This window comes from Tetrahymena thermophila (assembly GCF_000189635.1).
Source record: "Tetrahymena thermophila SB210 genomic scaffold scf_8254594, whole genome shotgun sequence".
Classification (NCBI taxonomy): Eukaryota; Ciliophora; class Oligohymenophorea; order Hymenostomatida; family Tetrahymenidae; genus Tetrahymena; species Tetrahymena thermophila.
In genome coordinates this window covers 727,043-739,078 of record NW_002476365.1, presented here as the reverse complement: position 1 = coordinate 739,078, position 12,036 = coordinate 727,043, and the positions used below count along the sequence as shown (strand labels likewise).

The following is a 12,036-nucleotide window of genomic DNA, read 5'->3' as shown; positions in this document are numbered from 1 at the left end:
GCTCAAATGGTAGAGCGCTCGTTTAGCATACGAGAGGCACTGGGATCAATGCCCAGGTTCTCCAATTTTTTTTCACTTTTAAATAAATAAATAAAAATTAATTATATTTTATAATCTGATGCCAGCCAATAAGTTAATAAGCTAGATAAAAATATCAATTTAAATAAATTTTGATAAATAAAAAAAAACAAAATATAATCCAAAAAATCTTCTTTAAATAATAAAAGCATATCACAAAAAAATTAATGAGAAGATAAAAACAAATTTAAGATATTTACTATTTTTTTTGTGTTTGTAAAAAAATATAAATTATATTTTGGATTTAATCAAATATAAATTAGACAAACAAATTCTATTTAAATTAGAGTTTAAAAAATTAGTAAATTCAATTATATATATAGTACCCTAGGGTACTGCCTTTTTCAAGGCTACATACAAGAATTGTAACAAGTTATATTATTTAATAGTTTCAATTATATTTTATTTTTTTACAGCAAATATTTATTATTTAATTGTTTAATCTATGTGTTTAAAACAGATATCTCAGATAAGTTTTAATTATTTTTTGTAACTAAAATTTATAAAAATATAATCTTCCTTCAATAAAAAATTTATTTAATTGATAATTTAATAGATTTCTATTATAGAATATTTATTACATAAAGGATAAGTAAACTAATAAGCCCTTTAAGCTTTTTAATATTTAATTTAACTATAGATGAAAAAAATATTTTTTGTTTCTCGAAGATTTAATGCTTGAAAAACAAAGTTAATTTTATTTTTTATTTGATAATTATTTTATGATGTATTTTCAGCTGTCAATTTTAAATTAGATTTCACTATTTTTATTCTTTGCAACAAACTGGTTTGGCTAATTTTATATATCTTCTATTGCAATTTCACTGCTGAAACTTTGTTCTTGTTCATTTTGTTTATTCTCTTAATTTTTTTGAGTAGAATTATTTTATAAAATAACACTTGGATAATTTGAATTTCTTTATTAGATACTCTCTAAGTTAATCATTTCCATATTATCAGACGATATTGAAATGATGGGTTACTACTATAATTCCATGCGAGGACTAGATAAGGCCTGTTTTAATAATTTAATCTCGTTTCTGAGGGTAGAGAGATCTTATTCAAATGCTTATTCTTGTTGGTGAGATTATCTGTATGACTAAACTTCCTCTACTTATAATGGACTATCTGGTTTTTTACTTTTTTAAATTTCAGCTTCAGCTTATTAATTTTGTTAAGTTTGAAATAGAAATAGCAAATTAGGATCCAGTAAATCAATTATTTTCTAATCTAATTTACTGTGCTCGGTTTTCTTTATTATTTTTTTGTATGACTAGAAGGCATCCTTAACCTTTTACATTTCTGTTCGATTGTCTTAATACATAATATCTACTTCATACTATTTAGACAAGCTCTGTTTCATATCTTTTTTCAGAACGCAGTCAGAATGTATGGTTGGCTTTGGTAAATAATCAAATAACTTTATTTAATCTTAGTCCAGTAACAATCTTTTAAGCTTTTCAACTTCTATAAGTCTTTTAACTATGTTAAAAATGTCAAGATTGTAGTAAAGTTTGTCTATGCTGTAATTAATTATTTATTTCTTTTTCTTTAGCTCTCCAAATGGCCAAACACTTGATTTTATGTATTCCCAAATACTCATTCTCATACTTTTTGTCTATTTTTCCATTAATTCCTTAAAGCGGTCTTCTTTAAGCTTTTATTCCAGTTTAATTATTTTTTTCTTTTATTTGTGAATTTTAACCTCTTTACTGGTGCTTCTTTCTAATTTAGTTTCTTTATCATCATTTTATTCGCTGCTGTCTTCCATAAGCAACAAATTTAATATTTATTGATGCTCTTTTTTAAGTGGACTTGGCTATTATTCTTTAGCATTTGCTTCTTCTTTCGAAAATTCCTTGACAGGAGGGCTGAATTATTATTTATGTTATAAAATTCCTGATTATAAACTTGCTGGTTGTTAAAATTTATAGTTTGAATTAAAGGCATTAAAATTTTAAGTTATGTCTTAATTAAATGAAATGCTTTATATATCAGCATCTTTTTTAATTTCGTTTATTGAAACAGTATTGTCGTTTTTATTTTAGGCCATTAATCTAGAATTTCCTGTTTTTTACATCTATAATCGTGAGTTAAGTAGAATTTTATATGCATTTGTGTTATCTTCCGCATCAACTTAATCTTTTTGGTTGTTGATAATATTTGGGGAGGATTAATCTTTGACAGGTTATTGGAGCATGTTTTTGTCACCGTTACTGCACTCTGCTTCACTATCTTCGTCATAGTTAAATGCTTAATTTATTATTTCTTAATTTAATTGCAATTAAGAAACTCTTGAACAAATTAATATTCCAATAGCAAGAAGACTCTGTGTAAAACCACCAATTTCAGAGATTATGTTATTAAGATTCTTGTAATATCTATGATAGACACTTTCTTTTTGTTTCTCAAATCTGAATAACACTTATAAGAAATATGTTTAATAATCTGGAGGATAAACCTATTTTTAATTTAAATTTTCTTTAATATAACCTCATATGTTAATAAATGTAAATTAATTTTGAATAAAATACAAATTTTGTAAAGCCTGATAATTTCAAAAGTACTATTTTTATTAAATTTAATTGAATAAAATTTTTACCGCAGCTTCATAATAGCTAAAAGTAGGAAATTTTTATTCTTTTATATCAGACAAAACCCATCCAAAATCACTCTAAACATAATTATTTCTTAAATAAATGTTGACATCTTTTGGCATTAAAGTACTTGTTGGCCAAAAAAAATCTCTGGAGTAGCTTACAAAAGGATTATCTTTTATAGTTGGATCGACATAAGCATCTGACATTTAAAGACTGAATGTTGCTTTTAGTAAAAACTTATCAATCACATCCTGAGGCTTACAATTTTTTTAGCATTTTTAAACAATAAACCTGACTTAAGAATAAACATTTGAATTAAAATCTCCCTAAATTGTGAGAACAGCACTTGGATCAAAGCAGTAATAATTCTAGTACTATAGTTTTAAATAATAATGTGAATTAGTAGGATTTCCAAAGTTAAGAGTTGAGCAGGGCTAAATTTTTAATGATATAGGAGTATCCCATACAGAATCATAGACATTAGTTGTTTGATTAAAAACTAATCTTTTAACTTGTTAGTAAGCTTTTATAACATAAATGCTTTCATCAATGTAAGCATTAAAAGTTTTAGGGTCTTGCATAGCAAAAGCAACAGGAAATGTAGAATTAGTCATTTCGAATAAAGCAGGATCATCTACTTATCTGTCTGATAAAATAACTTGAGGGGAATTCCTAAGAAATATGTCCTTTACAATAAAAAAGAGACGAAACCCAATGACACTAATAATCAAAAGAGTAAAAAAAGAGCCAAATCTTGTATTATAAGTATGTTAGCCCTTAAATCTTAGAAGGATTTAGCTGCCAAATATATCAAGTTGCTTGATCATTTTTTATTTAATGAATAATCAATAAAAGTTTTTTAAGTCTAATTAATTATAAAATCAAAAGAAATTAGACAACAATTTAAAGAGTAAATTTTTTTAGTAAAATTTCCAGCAATGATTTCTTAAGCCATCTAATTAAATCTGTAATGGTTTATTCGTATGAATAAATTTATTAAATAGTTAAGCATGCTAATTTAAAACAGCAAATATATAAAAATCATCTATTGAAGTTGTAATTAAATAAAAAATACCCACACAAAAAAATTCTTAAATTCTGATTAAACTAAGATAAATAATTACATAATTGGAATCATCAAAATTAATTCATATTTTTTTGGTTCTATTAAGAATTTATTCAATACCATGTAATTGAAATCTGTTAACTAATCCCATTAAAACTTTCTAATTAATTTAAATCATAGATAACGCTAGATATCATTTCTGTGATTTTACATATTTTAAGCATAGGATTTGATAAGAAATTTTGCCAATTTATCACTTTTAATTAATGCTGTAAACTGATTTTTTTACAACGATACTTTAAGATTTTTTAATGATTATTCACTCATTATTCATATTTCCATACTTTCTTAATAATACAGAAGCTAAGAAAAATTAAAAATTAGCATCATTTTCTCATTTCGAGATAACACATACATTAGTAACTGTAATCTTTAAGAAAATATAAATAAAACAACAAGTAAATAATTATCTATTTATTAAAATAAAATTTTCAATAAAATAACAATTAAAAAACAGAATAACTTAAAAAACTAATTTATATTCATTGCCATTTATAAATTAAAAGTATGTTTGATTTTTTAATAATTGTTTAGAATAATTTCAAAAGATTAATCAAATATTTAAATGGATTTTTTGTACTATTTAACTAGGATAATTAATTGATTAGTAGCTGTTATATTATATTTCAAAATGTTGTCAAGTCAATATCAATAAATATACTTTAATACATTTTTGATCTATAATTGATTTATTGAAAATTGTAGAAATATAAATAATTAAGATGTAGAATAAAAAAATTTTAATAAGTTATATATAATCATTTGAAATATAAAAAATCATGATACCATTAAATGTTGATAATATTTAAAATGAAGAAACAGCTATAAATTAATTATATTAAAATATTATTTCTAGTGATTTATAAATTTTTTGTAATTGTTAAAAAGGTTAGCTAATTTTAATATTATTGAGTATAGTTTGTATCATTTTAAATTTTTATTTATGCAAATATTTATTTAATTCAATAAAAAATATGTAAAGATTTAAATTACTTCTTTTATTTTTCTAGATTAATATGCCTTAAAAAAGTTATGAAAATATTTATAAAAACAAAAATTCTTTTATCAATATTAAAAAAAATATACTTTTTAAATATCTTAAAAAATTTATTATTTTAAAGAGAAAAACTAACTAATTTATTTTTCTAATATTTATTTTATTACTTATTTATTAAAAATAAGCAAAATATTGAATTTGATATCAACATAAGATACTAATATTAACAGAGATAAACTAAAGTTCTGAAATAAAGAATGTTGTTGATATGTTATTTAAATTCTGGCTATAAATTACTAAAATAATAGTTAAGTTTTTACCTTTTTTAATTAAATTTGGTAAAAAGTTCATTCTTTGATTAGGATAAAAATTTAAACAAATATTGGGCGTGATTAAAATATACTAAAATAAAGAAAACATCACAAATTTAATTAAAACACAAAAATACACTTTAAAAAATCACTTGAATATGAATATGAAAATTTTCTTTTTGTTGATACTCTTAGCTTAACAAATCGATTAAATTAAATGCCATTATAAGCATAAATAAGAAGATAAAAAAAACAAAAGGTTTAAATCTTATGATGTTAATAGCAGTCATTTCAATTCAACTGATTAGCATTAATAATATTTTGAAGACAATAAGAATAAAGATGATGGTGAACAAAATTTTACTATAATAAATTAAGAAAACTATACAAATATAACTTAAAAAAATAATATTGATAAGCTTTTTAAGCGAAATAAGTTTCTTTTTAAGGGCTATCATGCAGATGAAAATTTAGATGAGGATGAATTGAATCAAAAAGAATGCCATAATAGTTGTGAACAATGTAATTAAAAATAATGCTTAGCTTGCAAAGATTAAAATTAATAAGTTAACTTTTATAGCAGAGCTTGTTAGTGTAAAGAAGGTTATTATATGAGTTAATTACACCCATTAGTATGCAAACCTATTACTTAAGATAAAACTTCTAATAGATGCGATACTGAGATCCAGCTAACAGCTAAGTATTTTGAAATAAAAATTTTTAGCTATTTCTAAAAAGAAAATTAAGTAGATGTAAATTAATAATAGCAAGATTTTATTATCTAAGATATTATAATAAATACAGAACATAGCTAATTTAATTTGAATAATTGTAGAGATAGCTTATAATTTTAATATCTAGTTAGAAACTCTTCTGCAGAAAATTAATTATTAATTTAAAATCAATAATAAGATCTAAATAACTTGCAAAATAATATTTTATTATAAGATATACCTGGCTTGGCATAGGGTAGTACTAGAATTAAAATTCCACTTTAAGCTCTTGAGAATATATCTATTTTTTAGAAAAAAAACGAAGATTTAACTTAAAGAAACAAAATTTTATTTGAATTGAACATAAAGAATAGTAATAAAATTGTAAGAACCCATAGATGGTTTCTTAATGTTTATTTTGATGGATAAACTGTATAAACATTTACTTAAGATGTATATCAATAACCATTTTACCACTGCAAAAGCCTTACAAAATGTATTATACTTTAAGATTATGACATCTATGGGTTTTAATACCAATCAGATTGGAAAACTTACAGAGAGACTAATAATTATATTTAGGGTGAATTTATATTCTTAAGAGTTTGGTTTAAAGACTCAACAAATACTAAGAAACTTTCACTACAAAAATTATACTCTAAAACATAGAAAGGATAAATCTTTGACTCTACCGCCTATGTAGATCAAAACGAAACATTTTGGGATAAAGACGATAGGTCATTGCATATAAAATTTTAAATAGCATAATTTTATTCAATGTCTATAATTTAAATAAGTATGCTAATATAAGATATAAATTAAATAAATGACAATAATCAACACTAACAGCAATAGTAAGATCAAAAATAATTAAAATACGATTAGTTGCAACAAAAAGATAAAGAGGAAGAAGAATAATAAGATACAGAATAGTAAATAAATTAAGGAAAAGACTAACAATAATAAACTAAAGATTAATAGAAATAATAATAATAAATTCTAAATAAATAATAAAATCTTTATTCTGAGTCAATTATTTTTTAATTTAAAATAAAGGTCAATGATTGATTGATACAATTAAATGAATTCACATGATAAAATAATTATTGAAATATTTTTACTAATTATTTTCTAAACTGCTTATCCTCTCTTTTTATGTCATAATAAATGATTATAATAAAACTATAAAATCAAGAAAAAGAATTATAAAATGCATAACTAAATTAGGAATAAAGATTGAACAAATATTAATAATAAATTTTAAAAGCTACTTTTTTAATCGATTTTTTACCAATTTAGAATAAATAAAGGAGAATGATTGACTGAATCAATTCATTTTATTTTACTCTTTAAAAAAAAATAATTTTAACAAAATTTTCACTATTTATCTTTAATTATAACCTATCTCATCTCAATTTTAATATTTTTAAATTAAAATTTATTCTTTGATAGAGTTATATTTGTATTAAAATGTTAGTTATATGTTAGTTAATCAATATAATAAACTTAAAAATATATTTTTAATAATTTTTTACCAATTATAAAAGTAATGATGTTTGAATGATTGAATGATGAACTAAATTTAAATTAAATTATTTTAATAAAATCCTCACAATTAATTTTCTACAAAAAATTTCTACTATCAATATTAATTTTAAAAAAATTTATTCTTTAAATACAATTGCTTGTATTGAAATTTTTATAAAATTTATTAGTAATAAATATAAATTAATAGCGAAAACAAACAAAATTTTGAGCATATATTTTATCAATTTAAAATAAAGAATAACGATTGACTGATTTAAATATTATTTGTCATAAGAAAATAATTTATATCAAACTTCTCTAAAAATTTATCTTCTTTTTATTTTCAATTTCTTTAAAATTTATTCTTTGATACATTAATATTCCTATTGAGTTGTTAATAATAATAACAATTTGATAGACAACAAAAATTATATTTTTAACAAATTTATATCAATCAATTTAAAATAAATTCAGATGATTGGTTGATTTAATTAAATTTTACTCCTCATAACAAAATAATTTTTAGCTAACGTTTTACTATCTATTTTTAAAATTAAGTTATCATCCTTCAATGATTAGTGTATTTATATTTATTGTTTATTATTCTTATATTTGTATTGAAATAATAGATATACTGATTTTTGTTATTTATGTTTGCAGTATATTGTTTATTACAAATAATGTGCTTTTATAACTTTGAATCGCTTATTTGAAAGTTACATTTATGTTAAATATCTATTCTGGATCTACAATAAATCCAATTTTGATCATAGATAAGTGATTTTTGATGGCTTAACAAGATTTATAAATCTTGAAATTTCTAAAATTCTGTTCGATTTGCGCCTTAATTAACTTTTGATAGGTATTAATTATTAAATTTGTTAATTGTTTTTTATTTTTAAAAAATCAGGTCCCACTGGGATTCGAACCCAGGTCAAGGGATTTAAAGTCCCCAGTACTAACCACTATACTATGGAACCGGATAACTAATAATACTATATTATTTTGGGAGGATATAAAGGCCCTTGCAAATTAAAATTAGAGAATACAACAAATTAATTAATAATTAATTTATCATGAAGAAAAAGATGAATTTTTTTAAGGAAGCTTAAAGCTCTCAAAATACAAAGAGTAATAATACTATAGTACATAATGAAATGAATTACAGAAAATATTAAATCTTTAATATAAACTTAATATTTTAGAGTGCTTAAGCAGAATGTTTTAAAACATCTTTTAGATGTAAAATTTAATTTAGAAATAAAAATATTGATCATATGAAGCCTTCTTCTTCTTCGTAGTTGTATTCGTCATTAGGGTTAACAATATGTTCTAAATCGACCTTATATCTTAAGAAACCACCAATACCAGAGAAACCTTTGACAAATTGGCAACCTTCAGCAGATTTATCAGTAATAAAGTAAAGTTCAGCACCGAATTCACTGTAGTGTTCAGCTAACCATTCAGTTAAGTTTTCAACTTCAATCTTTTCAAGTTCATGTTCACCATCCTTGAAATGCTTAGGATTATTTAATTCATTAGGAGGAATGAATATATGAGTGATTTCTAATTTTATAAAAGATATTTTTAATCATTTAATTAATTAAATTTATTTGTAGAAAAAGATTTTATTATTAGATTCTATTGGTATCATCTATTAAAGCCTTATTTATTTATTTCTTTCTTTCTTTCTTTCTTGCTATTTAATTTATTTTTTGTTTGTTTGTTTGTTTGCTTTTTTGCTTGATTGCTTGCTTTTTGAGTTCAAATACCTAATCTGAAAATTGAAATAAATGCTAAATAATTACATTCTGTGACTTTATTTTTACGAGTGACTCTCAAGGTAGTGAGTTCTTCGAAACAAAGAATGTTTTCAATAACACCATCTAATAAGAGTTACATAGTATCTTGAACACCATAGACAACGGTACCGGAGTCAATAGCGATGCAATCGAAGAATTTGGAGATAACGTTCTTTTCTTAAACGAACTTGACGTTAGTTAAAGATTCTTAAGCGAGTTCAATAGCTTGGTTAAGACCATTTTCACCACCATAAGAAACATCAACAATCTTGATAATCTTGCAAGCAAGACGAGGGTCGAACATCTATGTAGTACTCAATTCATTCTTGAAATCACCAGAACCAGCTAAGACTAAACCTTAAACATTAATTTTATCTTGGGAAATGAAAGTTTAAGTGGCGACTTCACAAACCTTTCTAAGATAGTTGTGTCTCTTTTCAACTCTAAGACGTGCAAAACGAACTGATGATTGACCACCTCTACCGTGCTTCTTGGGCAATTCGACTGAGAATTTATTTAAAACCTTTTTTAATTAATGAGAAATGATTATATGTTAAAAAGAATAATGTTTTTTTATATATTCATTTGAAAGATAGTTCGTTTTATTTTTTACTAAAAAACTGGTAGTAATATTACTAATTTAGTAAACTCTGCTACATAGAAGAAATATATTTACTCAATTTGATTTTATTTAAAAATATTCAAAGAGATATTTGCTTGCTTGCTTGTATTTTTTTTTTTTGAGAATATGCTTTGATTGAAAATAGGATTAAATGCTTATTAATTAAAGAAAGTATATAATAAGATTTTCTTAAAAGCCAAAATATTTATTTGTTAATTAATCCCTAAAAAATATGACTTTCGTTAATATTTTTTAATAATTTTAAGCGTATTTTTAATTGACCCTTATTAAATCTTTCCTTGTTTATTTGTTTTGCATGCATCTAATAAAAAATTTTGATAGTTAATTTATTTTATATAGCTTACTGTCTTTGTATTTCCTTGGAGATTGGCATAGAGAGCACCTTGACCATCCATAACGATGAAACCAAAAGGAGGGTCGGTTTCAAGAAGTGAACCCAATTCATCAACGTGGAACTTACTGTCACAGAAATAAAGAGAGGTGTTGATGGGCTTGTAGGGTTCGAAATCGATCAAAAGCTTAATTTCTTTTCCTTCTTCGTTAAGAACCTTACCGCAATAAAGAATCAAACCATTATTGGGAGTTCTTTGATATAATTTTAATCCTTTGTTTTATAAATTAAACATTTAAGACCAGTCAGCAAATTTATTTTCATTTTTTAAATTTTGCTTAAAATATCTTCATCATTCAATAGTTTTTGTGGATGTTGTTTGAAGAAATGCCAAGCATATATACATATTTAACCAATAATATAATAATTTTACTTTGTAAGGCGGAAACCATTGCATCTTGTACAGATTAACGGTTGACTCTGTCTTTAATATTAGTGGCCTTACTGAATTCATCACTGATTAACTTTGTGGAATCGTTAATTTACTTCTTAGGAGGAATAATCAAAGAAACCATAGAAGTACCAGAACTATGTTTTTAAAAGTTATAAAGGTTATTTACTTAAAATTTTCTAAAATTTCAATCCCTAAATCTTCCAAATTATGCAAAATCTCCACTGATGTCACATATTTTTAAGGTATTTATCCTTAAGCAAAATATAGAATTGCAATTCCATAAGATATTAAAATTAAATGAATGATAACTAGGCTATATATAGTTTTATTATTATTCAAGCAAAACAAAAATAACATATTGAATCAGTGGGTGCAAATGGAAAGTTAGTGAAAAGAGAGAAAATAATTTTTTATATTAAATAGATTGATTACCCTCTAGTGTTTCTAAGTCTTGTCATCAATTTCTTGATCTTAAAATGTTCAATATTTCTTTAACGTTGATCTTTCTCTTCCATTTACGCTAACTATTTTAGGTTTAAATTTAATCTATTTTTGCTCTTTTTTATTTAACTTTTTTTTGTTAATTTAAAGTTTATACAATTATTTTCAAAACAAAGGATATATAAATTTTGTTATGCTCAATTAATTTATTTTCTTCACATCTCATATATTAAAAAGAGACCCTCACCTCTAAAGAAATTTAGCCTATTTTTGACTATACTTGTCAAAGCAATTCTACTATTTTAAAACTATTTACTACAATGAAGGAAGGAATTTTTAAACCATTTTCAAGATTTTGATAACAATTTTAAAAATTTTGCTCTTTAATAGTAATAAATAAAAGTAAAAATAGAATTTGGTTTAATTTAATCTTCTTATGAAATTATTATTTTATTAATTGAATAATTAGGAGATAAACAGATAAATTTAGATAATTCAATAATTAATTTTTATTATCTAAATTTTTTATTTATTTTTAACAATTTGAATGAATATAACAATAAAAATTATTTTTTCAAAATATTAAATTAAATAAATAAATAGTTCTTGAAAATGTATTTGTTATAATTTTGTTTTTTAAACTAAAATGCATAATAAGTTTATCTAAAATTAAATTTTTTAAAGAAAAATAGTTACAGAAATTTATCAGATAAATTCATAATTATTAAAAAATAAATATCTCATTTCAAGTTATTTTGATATTTTAAATATCAAAATTCATCTTTGTAAAATTTATTCAAACAAAAAGTGGATTTTTAAAGCATAGTTAGTTTTAAAAATTAAATGAAATTAAATGTAATAAATTTTTAGGTTTAACAATATAAAATTAAATATAATATACTCTAAAGGTTCATATATAGGCCGTTTTTAAAAATTTGAAAATATGGTTTAATTAAGGCAGGTAAGAACTATAAGTGAGGTATCTAAGCTGAAATCGAGGTGGCCTTAATATA

At 22.7% G+C, this 12,036-nt stretch overlaps 3 protein-coding genes across 3 annotated transcripts; 1 reads left to right on the top strand and 2 right to left on the bottom strand. All coding sequences in view use genetic code 6, as the record gives it.

The window, feature by feature from the left end:
• Window positions 1–811: 811 nt before the first annotated feature.
• On the bottom strand, window positions 812–3,505 carry TTHERM_00292200 (transmembrane protein, putative; the record flags this gene model as incomplete). The annotated part of the gene is made up of 2 exons (XM_001018737.1): window positions 812–2,539; window positions 2,681–3,505. The coding sequence occupies 2 exons, from the start codon at window positions 3,503–3,505 to the stop codon at window positions 812–814; spliced, it is 2,553 nt and encodes an 850-aa protein (XP_001018737.1).
• Window positions 3,506–5,198: 1,693 nt separating this feature from the next.
• TTHERM_00292190 (hypothetical protein) lies at window positions 5,199–6,893 on the top strand (the record flags this gene model as incomplete). The annotated part of the gene is made up of 1 exon (XM_001018736.2): window positions 5,199–6,893. Exon 1 carries the CDS (start codon window positions 5,271–5,273, stop codon window positions 6,891–6,893), a length of 1,623 nt encoding a protein of 540 aa, XP_001018736.1. The 5' UTR covers window positions 5,199–5,270.
• A 1,732-nt stretch (window positions 6,894–8,625) lies between these two features.
• On the bottom strand, window positions 8,626–11,097 carry TTHERM_00292170 (eukaryotic peptide chain release factor subunit 1; the record flags this gene model as incomplete). Its single annotated transcript, XM_001018735.3, has 5 exons — window positions 8,626–8,918; window positions 9,161–9,677; window positions 10,142–10,401; window positions 10,562–10,716; window positions 11,015–11,097. The coding sequence occupies 5 exons, from the start codon at window positions 11,095–11,097 to the stop codon at window positions 8,626–8,628; spliced, it is 1,308 nt and encodes a 435-aa protein (XP_001018735.1).
• Between the last annotated feature and the right edge of the window lie 939 nt (window positions 11,098–12,036).